Source organism: Chiloscyllium plagiosum, unplaced genomic scaffold (assembly GCF_037043375.1).
Source record: "Chiloscyllium plagiosum isolate Xiang-an unplaced genomic scaffold, Cpla_swu_hap1 HiC_scaffold_7, whole genome shotgun sequence".
In the NCBI taxonomy this organism is placed as follows: Eukaryota; Metazoa; Chordata; class Chondrichthyes; order Orectolobiformes; family Hemiscylliidae; genus Chiloscyllium; species Chiloscyllium plagiosum.
Genome location: NW_028270145.1, coordinates 64,213,334 through 64,235,187, shown reverse-complemented (window position 1 = coordinate 64,235,187; position 21,854 = coordinate 64,213,334). Strand labels below are relative to the sequence as shown.

Here is a 21,854-nt window from a genome sequence, read left to right as displayed (position 1 = left end):
ATGATTTGAATGTGAGCATAAGAGGTACAGTTACTAAGTTTGCAGATGACACCAAAATTGGAGGTATAGTGGACAGCGAAGAGAGTTACCTCAGATTACAACAGGATCTTGGGCCAATGGGCTGAGAAGTGGCAGATGGAGTTTAATTCAGCTAAACGAGGTGCTGCATTTTGGGAAAGCAAATCTTAGCAGGACTTATACACTTTATGGTCAGGTCCTAGGGAGTGTTGCTGAACAAAGAGACCTTGGAGTGCAGGTTCATAGTTCCTTGAAAGTGGAGTCACAGGTAGATAGGATAGTGAAGGCGGCGTTTGGTATGTTTTCCTTTATTGGTCAGAGTATTGAGTACAGCAGTTGGGAGGTCATGCTGTGGATGTACAGGACATTGGTTAGGCCACTGTTGGAATATTGCTTGCAATTCTGGTCTCCTTCCTATCGGAAAGATGTTGTGAAACTTGAAAGGTTTCAGAAAAGATTTACAAGAATGTTGCCAGGGTTGGAGGATTTGAGCTACAGGGAGAGGCTGAACAGGCTGGGGCTGTTTTCCCTGGAGCGTTGGAGGCTGAGGGGTGACCTTATAGAGGCTTATAAAATTATGAGGGGCATGGATAGGATAAATAGGCCAAGAATTTTCCCTGGGGTGGGGGAGTCCAGAACTAGAGGGCATTGGTTTAGGGTGAGAGGAAAAAGATATAAAAGAGACCTAAGGGGCAACTTTTTCACACAGAGGGTGGTACGTGTACGGAATGAGCTGCCAAAGGAAGTGGTGGGGGATGGTACAATTGCATATATGAATAGGAAGGGTTTGGAGGGTTATAGGCCAGGTGCTGGCAGGTGGGACTAGATTGGGTTGGGATATCTGGTCAGCATGGACGAGCTGGACTGAAGGGTCTGTTTCCATGCTGTACATCTCTATGACTCTGTGACCCCTTGGCAAACAGGTAAATTCAGAAATTAGATTTTCTCACATGGAACATCTGCAGTAGGGGAAAAAAACAGCTTCTAACTGTAACCGACAGAAGGGGGAAAATAGTTTCTACTTCTTCAAAACTCCAGCAGCTTCTGCTAAATCTAAAAGCTTTAAAAAAAAGTAGAAATCCTGGTCTGAGACAGCTAGTCATACTCATCCAGGCTGCTTCTATTGTTCCAATTTTAAAAAAACCCAAGGCCTCGCAGGCTATTTATGTTGCCAGCCTGCTCTGCACCTTTCGTTCAATCTTTTTCTTAAAAGAAACCAGGACAAAATACACCTCTTAAAGCCACAGAACTGTCATTCCCCAGGTAAGAAATTGCCAGGTCCAGACGGAATGCATCCTAGATTACCGAGAGAGGTAAGCAAGCAAATCGCAGAGCCATTCAAGTAATTTTCCAACCATGTCTAAACACATGAGATTGGTCCCAGGGGACTAGCGGATTGCAAATGTGATACCATTGTTCAAGAGGTAAAGGATAACCCAGGAAACTACAAACCTGTCAGCTTGGCATCAATAGTTGGAAAATTGATGGAGGCCATAGTACAAGACAAGATTGTACACAGACAAAACTAAGTTAATACTAGACACTCAACATGGCTCTGTCAATGGCAGGTCATGCCTGACAAGTTCAACTGAGTTATTTGGCAACGTAACAGGCAATGGATGAGGATAGTGCTGTGGATGTTGTATATTTAGGCTTTCAGAAAGCATTTGATTTAGTGCCATATGGCAGGTTGATTATCAAATCAGAAATGCATGGGATTGATGGGACCTTGATACCATAGATTATAAGTTGCCTAAAAGACAAAAGCTAACAGAGAATAGGTATAAATGACATTTCTCAGATTGGGGACGTGTTGAAAATGGTGTTCCTAAGGGATCAGTGTTCGGATTCTTGCTTTTTCTGATAAATATAAAACATTTGGGCATGGGTGTTGAGCACAATATCTTACTCTTCTAAACAACAGTGGATATAAATCTGGCCATAAGGCAATGACTTCAGTATGTTTTATCCATTAATCTTCTCTGAATTGCTTCCTTAAGTAAGGTGACCAATACTTCACATACTCCAACGTCACCAGCTCTGTATAAACTGAAACATAATTTGTTTACTTATGCATTCAAATCCCCTTGCAATAAATGACAAAATTCCACCAGCTTTCGTATTTACTTGCTGTGCCTGCTTACAAAGCTTTTGTCAATTTATGCACCAGGACATCTAGATCCTGCTGCACATCAGAATTTGCAAACTCGCCCCATTAAGATATTCTCTCTGCTCATGTGTGTACCCATCAGAGCATAAAATAGCTAATTCTGCAGTCTAACGTGGAAGTAACTTACACTAGAAAAAAGCTACTTCACACTAAAACAAATTCAAACCAGATCATTCACCAAATGAAAACTATGGTCATCGTGTTTTCAATGTCCGTTTCACAGTTCAACCTCCTGCAGTTTTCAACTGTTCAAGGTAAAACTCAGCAATTATTTTTCCACATAAAAATGCATAGCAAGGTTAATATTCAAAATGGGTAACAACAAACCATTATACAATAAGATATAATCCATAAATCAAAGTAATCATAGAGTCTCTACAGGAAGCAGGCCATTTTGGCCCATAAAGTTGACACTAACCCTCCAAAGAGGATCCCACCAGACCCATGCCCCTGTCCTCTCTCTGTAACCTTGCATTTGCCATGCCTAATCCATCGAGCCTGCACATCCCTGAAAACTATGATCAATCCACCTAATCGGCACATTTTTGGACTGTGGGAGGAAACCCACATGTACACGAGGTGAATGTGTAAACTCTGTACAAACAGTCGCCCAAGGCATGAATTGAACCCAGGTCCCAAGCACTGAGAGGCAGCAGTGCTAACCACCGAGTCACCATGCTGTCCCTAATAATTCTCTTACAAATATGTACAGCACACCCGCTAGAACTGAAACATATTTCAATAGATATCCTAAGCACCAATTCTTTCTTACCACTCTCCCAACAAGCAAGCCTGGCCTGAAGCAAAATGTGTCAGAGAAAAGGCTAAATTCTGTGAACCACGATCTCATTACGTACAGCTGCTTGCTGAAGGAATTATATGACAGAATTAGATCGTAACGCAAACAAACATATAAAATAGGAGCAGAGATACACCAAAGATTATGCCAGGAATAATGTGAACAGTTTTGGTCCGTTTCTTGAAGGAAAGATAAACATACATTGGAGACAGTCCAGAGAAGGTTCACTATGATACGATTCCAGATAAGCGGGGATTTTCTTATTAACGAGAGTTTGAGTAAGTTGGGCTTGAACTCCATGGTGTTGAGAAGAACGAAAAGGAAATACTGATTTATTTAAGAGCCTTCAAACTTCACAGGAAAGATATGGAGAGCTTATTTCTCCTTGAGGAAGAGTCTAGGATAAAGGGCATCATCTCAGAGTAAAGGGTTGACCAGAAGAGGCAGCATTTATGCTTTCGGAAAGTATGAATCACTGGAATTGTTCACTGGGCTGACTTGTAAAGTTTGTTCAAGGTTGAGACAGAGATTTTTAGCAAACAAATTAAGTGTTATAAGGATAAGAAAAAGGAGTTAAAGATGATCAAATTTTTTTTTGTGGGAGAAGTGTGTCGCTGTCTGGCCAGCATTTTTTTTTCACATCCCAAGTTGCCCTTTAGAAGCTGGTGGTGAGCTGCCTTCGTGAACTGCAGTATTTCACCTGCTGTGGATGGACCTACCATGCCATTCGGGAGGTAATTCCAGGATTTTGACGCAGCGACAGTGAAGGAACAACAATATATTTCTAAGTCAGGATGATGAGTGGCTTGGTAGATAACTTGCAGATGGTGATCTTTCTATGTATCAGCTGCCCCTGTCCTTCAAGGTAAAAGTGGTCGGGGTTTGGAAAGAGCTGTCTGAGGATCTCTGGTGAATTTCTGCAATTCATCTTGTTGATAGCATGCACTACTGCTATTGAGCATCAGTGGCGGAGGGAGTGGATGATTCTGGATGCAGTGCCAATCAAAAGGGCTGCTTTGGCCTGGATGGTATCAAGGTTCTTGAGTATTGTCAGAGCTGCACTCATGCAGGGAAGTGGGGAGTCCTGACTTGTGACTTGTAGATGATGGACAAGCTTTAAAGAATCAGATGAATTAATTGCCGCAGTATTCCTAGCCTCTGACCTACTCTTGTAGCCAGTGTTTATGTGGTGAACACAATTGAGTTTCTGGTTAATGATAACCCCAAGGAAGCGATAGTGGAGGATTAATTGATGCTAACACCACTGAATGTCAAGGAGCAGTGGTTAGATTCTCTCTTATTGCTGATGATCAGAGCCTGTGTGACACGAATGTTAATTGCCACTTGTCAGCAAAGCCTGGACATGGTTCACAACTTGTTTCATTTGAACATGGACAGTTTCAGTACCAGAGGAGTTGCAAATAGTGCTGAATATTATACAATCATCAGGCAGCATCCTCACTTCTGACAATACGACAGAGGGAAGGTCATTGATGACACAGCTGAAGTAATTTGGCCTCGGACATGAACCTGCAGAGGAACTCCTGCAGAGGAGATGACTGACCTCCAACAACCACAACCATGTGTGTGTGCGCCAGATGTGACTCCAACCACCAGAGAATTTGCCCCCTGACACCCGTTTATTCCAGTTTTGCAAGGGCTCCTTTATGCCACAAACATTTGAAAGCGAGCTTGATGTCGAAGACTCACTCTCACCTCACCTCTGGAATTCAGTTCTTTTGTCCATGTAATGACGTCAGGAGCTGATGGCTTTGGCGGAACCCAAACTGGGCGTCACTGAGTAGGTTATTGCTGAGCGCATGGTGCTTGATAGCACTGTTGATGACACCTTCCATCTCTTTTGATGATCAAGATTAGACTGATGGGGCAGTAATATGCTGGGTTGGATTGGTCCTGTTATTTCTGAACATATTTGGGCAATTTTCAACATTGTCAGGTAGATGCCAGTGTTATAAATGTACTGGAGCAGCAAGTTCTGGAGGACATGCCTTCAGTTCTATTGCGGAAATGTCACAGCCTATAGCCTTTGCAGTATCCAGCCCCCCGACTGTTTCTTGATATCAAGTGGAGTGAATTGAACTGGCTGAAGACTGGCATCTGTAATGCTGGGGTCCACTGGACGAGGTCAAGATAAATCATCCATTCAACACCTCTGGCTGAAAAGTGCTGCGAAAGCGCCAGTCTTGTCTTGTGCACTGATGTGAGGATGGGGATATTTGTAGAGATGAGTCCACCTCCAAAGATATTCAACTGTCCAACACAATTCACAATTGGATGTGGCAGGACTGCAGAGCTTAGATCTGATTTGTTGGTTGCGGGATCACTTCACTCTGTCTATCAGTTGCTGCTTATGCTGTTCCGCGTCTAAGTAGTCCTATTGATGGCTTCATTCGGCTGACTTCTCATTTTCAGGTATGCCTGGTGCTGCTCTGAGCATGCCTTCCTGCTATCTCATTCGAACCAGGGTTGATCGCCTGGCTTGATGGCAATGGAGGTTCAGTGAGGGATATGCTGAGTCATGAGATTACAGATTGTGCTGCAGTAAAATTGAGCTGTTGTTGATGACACAGTGTCTCATGGACGTCGCATCTTGAGTTGCTCGATCTGTTCGAAGTCCATCCCCATTTAGCAATGATTGTACCCCACACAACAGGATGCAGGGCATTATCAATGTGATGGTGAGACTTCATCCCTCTATGGACTGTGGGGTGGTCACTCTTGCCAATACTGTCAGAGGTAGATGCAACTGCAGCCTGCTACTTGGGAAGGATGAAGTCAAATATATTTTTCCCTCTCGCTGGTTCCTTCCTCACCTGCTGCAGACGCAGTCTAGCATCTATGTCCTTCAGGACCTGACTGGCTCAATCAATAGTGCTACTACTGAGTCACTTTTGGTGTCTGATATTGAAATTCCCCATCCAGAGTACATTTACACCCTTCCCATTCTCACTGCTTCCTTCAAGTGCAGTTCAACCTGGAAGAGTACAGATTCATCTGCCAAGGGAGGACACTACATAGTAATCAAAAGGTAACCATGCCCATGTTTAACCTAAACCCCTGAGACTTCATGGAGGTCCATAGTCAATGCTGAGGATTCTCAGGGGAACTCCCTCCTGGCTGCATACCACTGTGCTGCCGCATCTGCTGAGTATGTCCTGTTGATGGGACAGGGCATATCCAGGGATGGTGATGGTGGTGCCTGGGACATAGTCTGTAAAATCAATGCCATGACCAACTGAATAGCAGAGCAGACTCAGTGAGCCGAATGGCCTACTTCTATGACCAACATCATGTGGTCTTACTTGGGCTTTTCGGCCTGCTCCACTATTCAATAAGATCATGGCTGGCCTGCTTGAGTGTCAAATTACACATCTACTCACGATATCCCTTGATTCTCCTGCCCAATCAGAATCTATCCACCTTGGTCTTAAAAATACTTAATGACCCTGTCTCTGAACACTTTGCCATGAAGGTGGCAACGTCATCAAGTACATTCCACAGCATCTAATGATTTTATACAAGTTTCATTGGGGCATTCTTTTGTCAAATCATACAGAATGGGAACAGAATTCTAAAGGGCCTTTAATGCACCAACAAATTCTTTTCCCCACCATAAGTATATTCGAGCTGTCGCACCTCCAATCATGTACCTTTTACAAAATTAAAAAAAGTAAAGATGATGGGTACACTCACCATTTTGTGCTAACTGGGAAACATCTGTTTTCGGTGCCAACTTGACCAAAGCTGAGGTCATTACGTCATCTTCTGGAACTTTAGGGCTTTCCACATACTTCAGCTTCCGGATTGGGCCTGTATAAGGGAAAAGAATTCCTTCCCTGTTATTTTCTTACAGATTTTTTTCCAATCACAATCATTTTGTGGATAAACATGTATTCGGTAGTATCAAAGTTTAGTTCAGGTGCTGTCCACAAAATACAAGTAAACCACAGTACCTAAACTGATTAAAAATTGTTAAGTAATTTCAGTAGGAACACTGCAGTCAAACAAAACTCAGTTCTCGAGCACTGCCTTGTACGGGGAGAGGGGGAGGAGACAGGCAGAGAGGGGGAGAAGACAGGCAGACGGGGGGGGGGGGGGGAGACAGGCAGAGGGGGGGGGGGGAGACAGGCAGAGAGGGGGGGGGAGACAGGCAGAGAGGGGGGGGAGACAGGCAGAGAGGGGGGGGGAGACAGGCAGAGGGGGGGGGGAGACAGGCAGAGAGGGGGGGGGGAGACAGGCAGAGAGGGGGGGGGAGACAGGCAGAGAGGGGGGGGAGACAGGCAGAGAGGGGGGGGGAGACAGGCAGAGAGGGGGGGAGATAGGCAGAGAGGGGGGGAGATAGGCAGAGAGGGGGGGAGACAGGCAGAGAGGGGGGGAGACAGGCAGAGGGGGGGAGACAGGCAGAGAGGGGGGGAGACAGGCAGAGAGGGGGGGGGAGACAGGCAGAGAGGGGGGGGAAGACAGGCAGAGAGGGGGGGGAAGACAGGCAGAGAGGGGGGGAAGACAGGCAGAGAGGGGGGAGAAGACAGGCAGAGAGGGGGGGGGGGAAGACAGGCAGAGAGGGGGGGGGAAGACAGGCAGAGAGGGGGGGGAGACAGGCAGAGAGGGGGGGGAGACAGGCAGAGAGGGGGGGGAGACAGGCAGAGAGGGGGGGGGAGACAGGCAGAGAGGGGGGGGGAGACAGGCAGAGAGGGGGGGGGAGACAGGCAGAGAGGGGGGGGAAGACAGGCAGAGAGGGGGGGGAAGACAGGCAGAGAGGGGGGGGGGAGACAGGCAGAGAGGGGGGGGGAAGACAGGCAGAGAGGGGGGGGGAGACAGGCAGAGGGGGGGGGGAGACAGGCAGAGAGGGGGGGGGGAGACAGGCAGAGAGGGGGGGGGGAGACAGGCAGAGAGGGGGGGGGGAGACAGGCAGAGAGGGGGGGGAGACAGGCAGAGAGGGGGGGGGGACAGGCAGAGAGGGGGGGGGACAGGCAGAGAGGGGGGGGGAGACAGGCAGAGAGGGGGGGGGAGACAGGCAGAGAGGGGGGGGAGACAGGCAGAGGGGGGGGGGGAGACAGGCAGAGGGGGGGGGGGAGACAGGCAGAGGGGGGGGGGAGACAGGCAGAGAGGGAGGGAGACAGGCAGAGAGGGAGGGAGAGAGAGAGACGGGGGGGGGGGAGAGAGACGGGGGGGGTGGGGGAGAGAGACGGGGGGGGAGAGAGAGAGACGGGGGGGGATAGAGAGACGGGGGGGGGGGGGGGGGGAGAGACGGGGGGGGGGGAGAGACGGGGGGTGGGGGGGAGAGACGGGGGGTGGGGGGGAGAGAGACGGGGGGGGGGGAAGAGAGACGGGGGGGGAGAGAGACGGCGGGGGGAGAGAGAGAGAGACGGGGGGGGAGAGAGAGAGACGGGGGGGGAGAGAGAGAGAGACGGGGGGGGAGAGAGAGAGAGACGGGGGGGAGGGGGGGAAAGAGAGACGGGGGGGGGGGAAAGAGAGAGACGGGGGGGGGCAGAGAGAGACGGGGGGGGGCAGAGAGAGACGGGGGGGGCAGAGAGAGACGGGGGGGGCAGAGAGAGACGGGGGGGGCAGAGAGAGACGGGGGGGGCAGAGAGAGACGGGGGGGGCAGAGAGAGACGGGGGGGGCAGAGAGAGACGGGGGGGGCAGAGAGAGACGGGGGGGGCAGAGAGAGACGGGGGGGGCAGAGAGAGACGGGGGGGGCAGAGAGAGACGGGGGGGGGGGCAGAGAGAGACGGGGGGGGCAGAGAGAGACGGGGGGGGCAGAGAGAGACGGGGGGGGGCAGAGAGAGACGGGGGGGGCAGAGAGAGACGGGGGGGGCAGAGAGAGACGGGGGGGGCAGAGAGAGACGGGGGGGGGCAGAGAGAGACGGGGGGGGGCAGAGAGAGACGGGGGGGGGCAGAGAGAGACGGGGGGGGGCAGAGAGAGACGGGGGGGGGCAGAGAGAGACGGGGGGGGGGCAGAGAGAGACGGGGGGGGGCAGAGAGAGACGGGGGGGGGCAGAGAGAGACGGGGGGGGGGAGAGAGAGACGGGGGGGGGGGAGAGAGAGACGGGGGGGGGCAGAGAGAGACGGGGGGGGGCAGAGAGAGACGGGGGGGGGCAGAGAGAGACGGGGGGGGCAGAGAGAGACGGGGGGGGCAGAGAGAGACGGGGGGGGCAGAGAGAGACGGGGGGGGGGGCAGAGAGAGACGGGGGGGGGGGCAGAGAGAGACGGGGGGGGGGCAGAGAGAGACGGGGGGGGGCAGAGAGAGACGGGGGGGGGGCAGAGAGAGACGGGGGGGGGCAGAGAGAGACGGGGGGGGGCAGAGAGAGACGGGGGGGGGCAGAGAGAGACTGGGGGGGGCAGAGAGAGACTGGGGGGGGCAGAGAGAGACTGGGGGGGGGAAGAGAGAGAGAGACGGGGGGGAGAGAGAGAGAGACAGGGGGGGGAGAGAGAGAGACAGGGGGGGGGAGAGAGAGAGACGGGGGGGGGAGAGAGAGACGGGGGGGGGAGAGAGAGAGACGGGGGGGGGGGGGAGAAGAGAGACGGGGGGGGAGAGAGACAGGGAAGGGGGGGGGAAGAGACAGACGGGGAGGGGGGAGAGAGAGAGAGAAAGCGAGCGAGCGAAACAGAGGAAAGGGTAAGAGGAGAGAGAGAGAGAGAGAGAGAGAGAGAGAGAGAGAGAGGAGAGGAGAGAGTAAGAAGAGAGTGAGAGGGGAGGGGGGGAGAGAGGGGAGGGGGGGAGAGAGGGGAGGGGGGGAGAGAGGGGAGGGGGGGAGAGAGGGGAGGGGGGGGAGAGAGGGGAGGGGGGGAGAGAGGGGAGGGGGGGAGAGAGGGGAGGGGGGGAGAGAGGGGAGGGGGGGAGAGAGGGGAGGGGGGGAGAGAGGGGAGGGGGGGAGAGAGGGGAGGGGGGGAGAGAGGGGAGGGGGGGGAGAGAGGGGAGGGGGGGAGAGAGGGGAGGGGGGGAGAGAGGGGAGGGGGGGAGAGAGAGGAGGGGGGGAGAGAGAGGAGGGGGGGGAGAGAGGAGGGGGGGGAGAGAGGGGAGGGGGGGAGAGAGGGGAGGGGGGGGAGAGAGGGGAGGGGGGGGAGAGAGGGGAGGGGGGGGAGAGAGGGGAGGGGGGGGAGAGAGGGGAGGGGGGGGAGAGAGGGGAGGGGGGGAGGGGGGGGAGAGAGGGGAGGGGGGGGGAGAGGGGAGGGGGAGAGGGGAGGGGGGGGGAGAGAGGGGAGGGGGGGACAGGGGGGGAGAGAGGGGAGGGGGGGAGAGAGGAGATGGGGGTTAGATGGGTGGGGAGGGGCAAGAAAGCAGGAGAAAGCGGGGGAGTAGGGTAGGTTGGAGGCGCGGGGAGAGCGCGGGGAGAGCGCGGGGAGAGCGCGGGGAGAGCGCGGGGAGAGCGCGGGGAGAGCGCGGGGAGAGCGCGGGGAGAGCGCGCGAGACTGCGCGAGACTGCGCGAGACTGCGCGAGACTGCGCGAGAGAATGCAAGAAAGCAAATGCAAGATAATGAGTGAAAGAGCAAGCGAGCAAGAGTGAGCGAGAAAAAGAGAATACATTCTTGCAAATTTCCACCAACTGCAAGCATTTTTACTTTCCCGAGAGATATTTTTCTGTCGGCTTTTTGAGAGTCTCCTTTCAGCACCAGTACCCAACCTGTGGCAAAACAGTAAGTAACAGTCCAAATTTTGTTAGGCGAACTGTAGTTTTAATACGTTTTCCACCAGTTTCTTTAGCAAAAAGCAACAAATCCATTTTCTCTCTCTAAACAGTTTTGCTTTGCCAAAGGTCAACAATGAGTGAAGCACAGTTCAATTCCACTTTTGACCTTAAAGTTCCAAAAGATGACCTGGCTAAGTTCAGATCTACTATTTTTCCCGCTTTCTTTTAAAAAAATGTGTTTAACAATTGTAACAATCACACGAAAAGTATTACCAAACAAACACTATTTTTTGTCGGCAAGATACATTTCAAACTACAGAATAGAAAGCTTCCCTTTTACTTTTAACGGAGCCAAAAAAATCCATTTCATGGGCATACTTTACATAATTAGACATTTGATATTCCTGGACCCAGTACAAAGTGATTTTCAACTTCTGAGAACTAGCTTCCATTCCTTTAATAACCAAACCTAATAGCTTTTAAATAAATAAATATCTTTCACGGAGAGACTATTCCTGGTGATTCTCCACGCAGCACAAGCTAACCAACTCTTCAAAATGCACTGAAATCCTCGTAAATCTGGTCTGTTGAATCCAGAACTGAACTTCCACCACAGCCCTGCACTGTGAACCATAAAGATTTTTCATCTCTTACTGCTTCCTGTATCAAAGATCTCAGCTGAAGGCCCTTGTCTCAGACTTTTCAGGCATCTCTGGTTTTGATAGGGGAAAAGTTTCTATCTTCACACCAATGCGAATCACATCAGCCTTGCATCCAAGGGCTGATTAGGTATCTTTGGTATACAACTCTCTTGTATCTAAGAAGTAAATGAACAAGTTTGAAGCAAACTGCTTGCAACCTATATTCTCTACACCATCCTAAAAACACCAACTTTAAAACTCTCAGTCTAACCACCACAGCATACGCTATTGCGTCCACTTCTGAATGCACTTTACAGTGGAAGATACTGCGAACATCCCGTTAAAAGTAATGAATATGGGGGAAGAATGAAGCACCGTAACCATCACTGAAATAGTATTATACAAACTATTTGGGATAAAGGCAGATAAGTACATTGGCCCTCCTAGCTTGCATCCTAAGACCTTAAACGTAGTAGCTACAGAAATAATGAATCCATTGATTGGACTTTTCCAAAAATCCTTGAACTCTGGAAAAGTATCAGAGAATTGGAAAACTGCCACTTTAAGAGATGTACTTTATCCTTTTTGTTTTGAGAGAAGTTTTAAGATAGAGGTGATAAGCTGTCTATTTGAATCCAATAAAGTAAACAGCTTGTGAGGCCTTGGGATTTTTTTAAAAGGTTAAAACAATAGAAGCAGCCTGAAACAGTTGGGGCAAGCTCCCCCAAAGCCAAGATTTTTAGCTCTTTTTTAGTAGTAGTTGCTGCTGGGTCTTGAAGCTGGATGTGGAAACTGGTTTTTATCTCTCTGTTTCAGTTAAAAGCTGGAGGTTCTCTTCCTGCTGCTAGAACTGCATTTGACAATCTATTTTACAAACCTTGCCTTTGCCAAGAATGAGCTCATGGGATGTTACTATTTTGGAACAGTTACTATTCTGGAGTTAAATAAACTATTATTTTGTTAAGCATTCAAATTTTTTTCTTTCTTTTGTTTATATTTTAACTATAGCTCATGAATAAAGTATGTTTTGCTTCAAATACGACAGTTTGACCAATCAATTTGCATCCAGAATGCCACATCTGGCACTTGCCTTTAAAATAAGTAGTTTGGGTCGAGGCTATCTTTTACTATATGTTAAGGGTTTGCCTGGTCGATAACAGTGGGTAAAGGCTGACTGGCCTAACATCTGTTGTTGGAAAAGTTTTGCAAGCAATTATTAAGAAAGTAATAGCAAAGCAGTTGGAAAATCATAACCTAATCAAGCAGAGTTAGCACTGCTTCATGAAAGTGAAATTGTGGCTGACTAGGAGTTTTTTTTTTGAGTATGTCTCAATCAGAGTGGATTGAGGGCAAAGAGCAGATATGTCATTTAAGGATTTCCAGAAGGCATTCAATGAGGTACCTCATAAAAGATTAAGACATAAAATAAGAGCCCATGGTGTTAGAGGCATAGTTAGAGAATTAGCTCATAGGCAGGAAATAGCTAGTGGGGATATAGGATTATTTTTCAGATTGGCTAAATGAATTCTACAATAATCAGTGCTGGGACTTCAACTGTTCACAGTTATGTAAATTACTTAGAGAACAGAATAAATGTACTGTAACCAAATTTGCAATGATGAAAATAGATGGAAAGGCAAGTTGCAAGCAGGATATAAACAGCTTACTGGATGTAAGTTTGCTTGCTGAGCTGGAAGGTTCTCAAAACTCGCAAACAGTTTATTGACAGATAGTGATCGGTGTAAAGTCGGCGAATGGAGTATTATGTCGGAAAATGTGAAGTTCATTTTGAAAGGGAGAACAAAAAATTTCAATATAGAAAAAGCTGCAGAAGTAGGCAACACAAAGATACTTGGGGGTTACTTGTGCATGAAACTCAGAAAGCTAGCATACAGGTGCACCAAGTAATCAGGAAGGCTAACGAAATGTTGGCCCTTAATTCAAGGGAGTCGGAGTATAAGAGTAGGGAATCCTTACTCCAACTGGACAAAGTGTTGATGAGCTCACATCTCCAGTACTGGGAGGAGTTTTGGTCCTCTTATTTAAGGTGGTGTATTGTTTCATTGGAGGCAGTTTAGGGAAAGTTCAGGAGAATGACCCCTGATATGGAGGCAGTGTCTTACAAGCAGAGGTTAAGCAGGTTGGCAAAAACAGAAATTGCTGCAGAAACCCAGCAGGGCTGGCAGCATCTGCGGGAAGAAAGCAGAGTTATTGTTTTGCATTTGGTGACTCCATCAGAAATGTTAGTAGCTAAGAAAAAGTCAAAAGGAGGCAGGGGGAGAAGGGGATTCAGAGACGAGAGGGGGGAGCCGGCGGGCGTGAGCGAGTCAGACAGAGGGATAGAGAGAGACAGAGAGGTGGGGAGGGCAGGGAGAGAGACAGAGAGAGAGAGAGAGAGAGAGAGAGAGAGAGAGAGAGACGCGGGGGTGCTCAAGACAGAGGGGCGAGCGACCGAGACACACACAAAGATGGTGAGAGAGACACACACACAAAGATGAAGAGAGAGAGAGAGAGAGACAGAGAAACAGACATATATATAGAGAGAGAGAGAGAGAGAGAGAGAGAGAGAGAGAGAGAGAGAGAGACGGGGGGAGAGAAACAGAGACACACACAAAGATGGAGAGATAGAGACAGACAGAAAGAGAGAGAGATGGGGAGAGAGAGGGATAGACAGATGGGGGGAGAGGAGAGATAGAGACAGACAGAGATTGGGGGTGGGGGGGGGGGAAAGAGGCAGACACACACACACAGAGCGCGAGAGAGCGCGAGAGAGCGCGAGAGAGCGCGAGAGAGCGCGAGAGAGCGCGAGAGAGCGCGAGAGAGCGCGAGAGAGCGCGAGAGAGCGCGAGATTTTCTATCCACAGCTCTCTCGGGGAAAGAATTTCTAAATTCATGACCTTCAAGAGACTAAATTCCTCATCTCAGTTTTAACCATAATATACACGGCCAGTTGGCCATTCCATCCATGACCTACTCCACCATTCAGTCAGTCGGTTATGGTGAAACTGTTAAGATACTTTCCTGCCTTTTCCCCCAATACCCTTTCATCGCCTTAAAAAAGGTCTGATTATCTCAGTTTTCAATGTACTGAACAAACTAACTTTCACAGTTCTGTGTGAAATGGAATTTGACACATTCACAACCCTCAGAGAAGAAATTCTTCATTGTCTTAAATGGGTAACTTCTTACTCTGATACGGTGCTCTCTGGTCTGAGACTCTCCCAAAAGGGGAAATAAGCTCTCCACATCTACCCTGTCAAGTTCCACAAAAATAAAATGTTTCAATAAGGTTGCCTCTCATTCTTTTAAACTTCAATGAGTACAAGCCCAAACAAGCGGACCAATCCAGGAAATCCTACATACCTGAGATCAATCGAGCGAACTATCTCTGACTGTCCCCAAAAGCCAGTGTATCTTTCCTAACAGAAAATGCCCAAATCTCTTCCCAGTATTCAAAGTCAGGTATGACTAGTGCCTTCTAATGTTTTGGCAAACCTTCCTTATTTTTGTACGATTCCCTATTACCCACAGAACTTGGATGGTAGCTCTTCTCTTTAATTCAAGCACAAGGACCTCTAAGACCCCCTTCGCTTCACCTTCTTGGAGCATTCCCTTTCAAAACAATATACAGCTTTTCTGTTCTTCCTAACAAATTGCATAACTTTACATTTTCCAACAATACATTCCATCTAGCATGGCTTTAGCCGTGCCTCAACAGTCTATATGCCTTTGTGCATTGTGTTATCCTCACCACTTACTTTGTCACCTAGAAACATAGAATCCCTACACTGCAGACAAAGTCATTTGGCCCATCGAGTTTGCACTGGTCCTCTGGAGCCTATCCCAACCTATCTGCATAAGCCTGCATTTATCATGGCTAACCCACTTAGCCTATACATCCCTGGACACCATAGGATATTTTGGATGACTAATTCACCTAACCTGCACATCTTTGGACTATGGGAAGAAACCAAAGCACCCAGCAGAAACTCAAACAGACACAGGGAGAACATGCAAACTCTAGCCTAAGGCCAGAAACAAAGCTGGGTCCTTGGCGCTATGAGACAGCACTACTAACCACTGTGTCACCTTATTTGTGTGTCATTTGCAAATTTGGTGATAGTACATTCTCATCTAAGTTATTCACATATATTGTAAATAATTATGGCCTTAGTTCAGATCCCTATGGCACTTTAGTAGTTACAGATTGCCACTGTGAAACTGCTCCCTTTATCCCAATTCTGCCATCTATTAGCTAAACAGTCCTCTACCCATTCTAACATTCCACACCCAACATTATGGGCTCATCTTATCAAGTGGCCTTATGTGCAATATCCTAACAAATGACTTCTGAACATTAAAAAAATTACATCCACGGTTTCCCCTTTATCTATATGACTTCTTACCTCCTCAAAAGAAGTCCAATAAATTTGTCAGGCATGGTTTCCTTTTGATGAAGCTATCTTGACTCCACTTGATTATAGTCTGTATATGTAAGTGTCTTATTACATCTTTTACAATATATCCTAACATTTTCCTAATGGCATATCAGCTATCAACTGGCCTATAGTTACTTATGTTTTTTTTGATCTCTCTCCTTTTTTGAATGAAGGTATTACACTGGAAACATTACTATTAGTACATCCATCCACTATCTCTACAGCTACAATCTTTAGTATCTTAGGAGGCAATCCATAAGGTCCAAAGCAATTATTGGTCTTTAGCTCCATTAATTTTCCTAGTACATTTTCTCTAGTATTCTACTGCATTCATATCACTACATTTGACCCTTTGATTTAGTATTTTGAGTGCTATTAGTTTTGTCTACTGTGAAGATTGATGCAAAATATTCATTCGACTGCTGTCATTTCCTGATTCTCCATTATTATTCCCCAGCCTTGTTCTAGAAAGAACATATGTTCATTTAGGCCTCTCACTTTCCTTTTTTTAAGTTATATACTGTTCATTTTTATATTACTTGCTCATATGCCCTCAGTTGATTTCTCCCTCAACTCTTTCTTGTCATCCTTTGTTGGCTTTTAAAATTTTAACAGTCCTCTGGTTTACACTAACCTTGACCTCATTATATACTTTTTTTCTTTCAATTTGATACTATCATCATCTGTCTTGGTTAACCATAGTAAGTTTATCTCCTTCCGAGTATTCACTTTCCTTATTAGAATATATCTTTGCTGTACATCATGATTTCTTTTCTTAAACATCTGCCATGTTCATCAAACGTTCATATGCTAAACTTGGTTCTCAGTCCACTCTGTCCTCATTCCTTTACAATTATCTTCAATTTACTTAAATTCTCTTATCTTTTTCTTGGTAATTATCCATAAACCAGATCAGAGGTTACTCAAGCTGTAAACATTTGCTACATGCATTCAATCTGGACCATCATAACACCCAGCCGCTCCCACTCACTGCTGCAGCAATACATCAATCAGCCTGCCACCTTTTTTTTTAAAATCACCCACCCCTACTCTTCACACTTTATTTATTTTTACACATCAATATCAGTTAGCTCAGTTGGCTAGATAGCCTGTTTATGATGCAGAGTGATGCCAACAACACGGGTTCACTTCCAGCACGATCTGAGATTACGATGAACGACTCTCTCCTTCTCAATGCCTCATCTCTACTAAGGTACGGTGTTACCTTGTATGAATAGAAATCACAAATTTGTTTTGATCATGGTTGCTCTACAACAGTCTCTGTACATGTATAAGTGTTGCTTTTGGAAAACAAATATAATTTTCAGAAGTTTTTAAGAAACACCAATGCCCTTGAATATATTGTGCTAAAAGTCTCAAACTAAAGACGACATGAATGTTTAAGGAGAAAGTACGACTCATGAACATTAATAAAATACAAGGCAGTGTCTAAAATAGCTGATTTTCATTTGAAGAATCAGCAGTGATATACAGTTTCAACGGCAAGTACATAATGCTCAGAAGAAATAGAAGAAAATGGAACAGAAGTCAAAATGTAAGGTCTAACACCAAAAAAAAAAATCAGGAATAACATTTGTTAAAGGAAAACACTGAGCTCTAAATTCAGTAGCTCTACAGCTATTGAAAAGTAAGCAACTGCTCTGTTATTTGTCATTTATACCTGGAGACCTTTTGCCTGTCCATGCATGCATACTTAGCGACTGGCGTGGCAACAGTGGGGAGGATGGAAGTGACATGGACACTCCTTTAGACATGTTCATTTTGCACATATCCTCTTGAATGGAAAACTGGCCAGAAGCATGATCTGACATCCCAACTTGCCCAGAACGATCAGTATAAAAGTCTCCTGTTGAAAATAAATAGTGTACAATAACCATTTGCTAAGAATCAAGGATGATAGCAGACTATCAATATAACAGGTATAGGATGAGTCAACATCATTATGTCCAAAAATAAGCTAGAAATGGTGAAGGAGGACAAAAAGAGAAGAGAAAAACGGATGACAAAAATTAGGAGACATTGTGGAGGGTGAGATGGCAAAGGAGGTTACAGAATAGCAGAAACAACTATTTGTGAAGAAAAGTGATTCCTAATTTTACTACTCTATTTGGTCTAGTTTCAACTTTACATGATGGAGAGGTAGCAAACAACATTGTGAATAAAGATATAAGGGGCTTGCAGAAAGATTACATAGGGTGATTGAGTGGGCACATTTCTGGCAGATAAAGAATAATGTGGGAAATGTGTGAAGTGGTTTACTTTTGCTGGAAGAATAAAAAAGTTTATTATTAGTTAAATGGAAATAACTGCAGAAATCCAAGGCACGGAGGAATTCAGGTGTTCTAATACATGAATCACAAGTAGTTAATATGCAGGTACAGTACAAAGTCAAGAAAGGCAATGGGATGCTATCCTTTATTGAGAGAGGAAATGAACATAAAAGTAAAGGTATTACGCTGCAGTATTAGGAAATTGATGAGACTACAGAGAATCCCAACAGCAGGGAAGCAAGCCATTTGGCCCATCGAGCCCACACCAGCCATCTGAAGAATATCCCACCCAAACACGTCCCCTACCCTATCCCTGTAACCCTGCATTTCCCATGGCTAACCCGCCTAGTCTGCACACTCCTGGACACAATGGGCAATTTAGCATGGCCAATCCACCTAACCTGCACATCATTTGGACTGTGGGAGGAAACCGGAGCATCTGAAGAAACCCCACGCAGACACTGGGACAATGTGCAAACTTCACACAGACATCTGGAATATGGTGTGCAGTTTTGGTCACCTTATTTAAAGAAGGATATAAATACTTTGGAGGCGGACCAGAAAAGGTTTATTAGTTTGATACCTAGAAGAGTGGCTTGTCTTATGAGGATAGGTTTGGATAAGCTGGGTTTCTCTCCACTAGAGTTTGAGCGATGATTTCATGGAAAAATAGAAGAACTTGAATGGCCTTGCGAAAGTGGATATGGAAAGAAGTTTCCTCTTATAGGCAAGTCTGGAACTGAAGGGCATCATTTTAAAATTAGGGGTTGTCTATTTTGGACTGAGATGAGGCGAATATTTTCAACCTGAGTTGTGCTATTTTGAAACTGCTTGTGCCAGAAGGCTGCGTCATTGAATATTTTGAAGAGAAAGGTAGATAGATTTTTTAAAACCGAAAGAACTGCGGATGCTGAAAAATAGACAAGAAAATAGAAATTACTGGAAAAGCTCAACAGGTCTGGCAGAATCTGTGGAAAGAAATCAGAGTTAATGCTTTGGGTTGAACGACCCTTCCTCAGAACCGTTCTGAGGAAGGGTCACTCCACCCGAAATGCTAGATAGATTCTTGTCAGGCAAGGGTATCAAAGATTTTGGTGTATTGCAGACCCAGAGATGGTGTTGCTATTGTTGGGGCCATGGTCTGTAAAATATGATTCCATGAGTTTGACTACACAAGGCAATTGCTTGACTAGTCTGAGACATAGGTCAGTCAATTTTGGCAAGAGTCCCCAAAGTTTAGTCAGGAGGACTTGGTCGAATCAAAAGGGCTGAGTTGCCATAGTCACTAGTTACATAGCTTTGTGATTTCTTATAGTCCGTATTTTTTAAAACTCTCATGTCCACAGTGAACTGAATGCATCCCACCAACGATCGGGACTACTCAAGAATGCTGATAAGCGTGTCTGATAGAATTATATCTTACAGAAATTGTGTGAGTACGACTATGCCAGAATGTTATTTAGCTTATCCATGCGACAGCTCTTCCAATTGTGGTACAATTTGCTCCGAGGTGTTACTAAAGAGAACTTTGTAACATCAACAGGATCGAGCTTGTCATTGTGCATTTAGAGTTATTGCATGTTATTTAGACAAACACCCATGATGATAATTTGGTCAAAGTTGAATTTAAAATGATTGGAATGACTGAATATATGAAGATGAGTGAATATCCAATATTTGTCTTACGAATAGCAGAATATCCAGCAACAAGTCAAGTTTTGCTGAATTCAGAACCTTACAGGGTAAACTTTACGTTCATCACTTGAGTTTTCAAACAAAAGCAATATCCAAAACTAAGCTTTATTTTTAAGTTGTGATATGGACTATTTCAATGTGTATTGCATTACTTACCTTTCTTCTGCCACTGTTGTACACCATCAATTGAGGGGTGTGGTTTCGCTCTCTGTTGCTCCATTTTGTACACATCTGTTTTATAAGAAAATTAAATGGAAAATAAACATATAAAAAGTGAATTAAATTACTGCATATTATAATACAAATCATGATTTAAATTCAAAATGAAATTCCTAAGGCTTTCACTACTTTTTGGATAGAGCCAAATCCACGTTACACATCTATTGCCTTGTCACAATGTTGAATTGAGAGATTTTAAACAGCTTTTGCAATAGAAATCTAAATATTAAAATCTACACAAAATCTTCACTGGGATTATCCATTGTTTCACATGATTGAGTCGGTAAATGCAGTATTAGAAAAGGACAGTACTGTGTCAACTGAAGAGTGATAAAAAACACAACGGATCTGCAAATAACCTCGCCTACTGCTTTGACTCCATGAAACACCAAGTCTGATTCAATGTAAGGTATATCCTTTGGGACATTTTTCTAATGTTTAATTTCCTGCCTATCACCTTTGCCACCTCCTATTGCCACTGGCAAATTTCAGAATAGTACATTCAGTTAATGCATTATTAGGAACTGGGCTTTAACACAAATTGCCAGAGTACTTGAAGTCATCCCATCTTAGAACTTGTAAGTTTCTGAAATCAGGCTAAAAGAAATGAGAATTAAATGATGGCCTTTTTCTCCAACTAGTTATAATTTTCCATACTTACAAATGCTTGTTTTAATTTAAAAAGTGTGAGCAACATAATTCTTAAATAATAACAAAACCTTTAGATCCCAAGCACGATTCCAAGATTCCATATCTCGGATATAAATGAGACCAAGGTTAAACACGTTAAAAAGGCTGAGAATAACCACCCAAGGAGTAGGTGATATTAAATTTACAGTGTCAATAAGTGTAGCATTGGAAAAGCACTGCAGGGTTTATGCCCAAAATGTCGACTCTCCTGCTCCTTGGATGCTGGCTGACCTGCTGTGCTTTTTCAACACCACACTTTGACTCTGAACTCCAGTACCTGCAGTCCTCATTTTCTCCTATGAAATTTAGCATTGAGAAAGATTTGAGAGAAGGTTTAGAGTCATAATGACAAGAAGACAAAAAAAGCATGTATTCTAATAGTTACTTCAGGCGAGGAGGGCATGGGAAGGACTGAACAGGTCTCAGAATTATGGTGACCACAGTTTCAAATTTAAAATGATTTGGATTAGGAAACTGAAAGCAAAGATGTCAAACTTATTATTAACACCCAGCTAAGAGCAGCATTAAAATCACAGCAGAAGCAGCCAAGTAAAAGGTGCAAGTGCAAAGAAAAATGGTAGATGAAACCAAAGCTAGCAAAAACAGCAGCACACATACTCCTTGAATGGTGCTGAAATAGTTGAGAATAAAGCTAAAAAAGGTTTAACAGACTTGAAATATCCAACAGATGCAAAGGAATGATGAATGCCAGTGGCACAGTTAGCACTGCTGCCTCACAGCACCAGGGACTCTGGTTCAATTCCAGCCTTGGGTAGCTGTCTGTGTGGAGTTTGCACATTCTCCCAGTGTCTCCGTGGGTTTCCTCTGGGTGCTCCAGTTTCCTCCCACAATCCAAACATTTGCAGGTTAGGTGAACTGGCCATGCTAAATTGCCCATTGTGTTCAGAGATGTGTAGGTTAGGTGCATTAGTCAGGGGTAAATGTAGAGTAATAGAGTAAAGAAATGAGTCTGGGTGAGTTACTCTTCAGAGGGCCAGTGTGGACATGTTGGGTCAAATGGCCTGTTTCCACACTGTAGGGGATTCCATGATAAACCACATGACACCATTCTATGATTTTAATGAAAATACTGAACTACCTAACTGAACAATTGCGAAGTCAAGAAACATCTGACCAAACTGTTGGGGTCAGGCCACCTGAGTCTTATATTCAGCAGGCCGCACAGCAGTCTGCATCTGGTTTCAATTGACAATGCACACACATGAAACACATGCTGAAGA

At 45.8% G+C, this 21,854-nt stretch overlaps 1 protein-coding gene across 1 annotated transcript in view; it reads right to left on the bottom strand.

Annotated features, from left to right (window-relative positions):
* The window catches only part of LOC122551620 (protein TANC1), a 152,378-nt gene that overhangs the window by 124,020 nt on the left and 6,504 nt on the right, over positions 1-21,854 (bottom strand). Inside the window, exons 2-4 of the mRNA XM_087988566.1 lie at positions 19,861-19,935; positions 17,400-17,585; positions 6,702-6,818 (exon numbers count right to left, since the gene is read on the bottom strand). Of these exons, the coding sequence (XP_087844692.1) occupies positions 6,702-6,818; positions 17,400-17,585; positions 19,861-19,935 (378 nt within the window). The remainder of the gene's footprint in view (positions 1-6,701; positions 6,819-17,399; positions 17,586-19,860; positions 19,936-21,854) is intronic.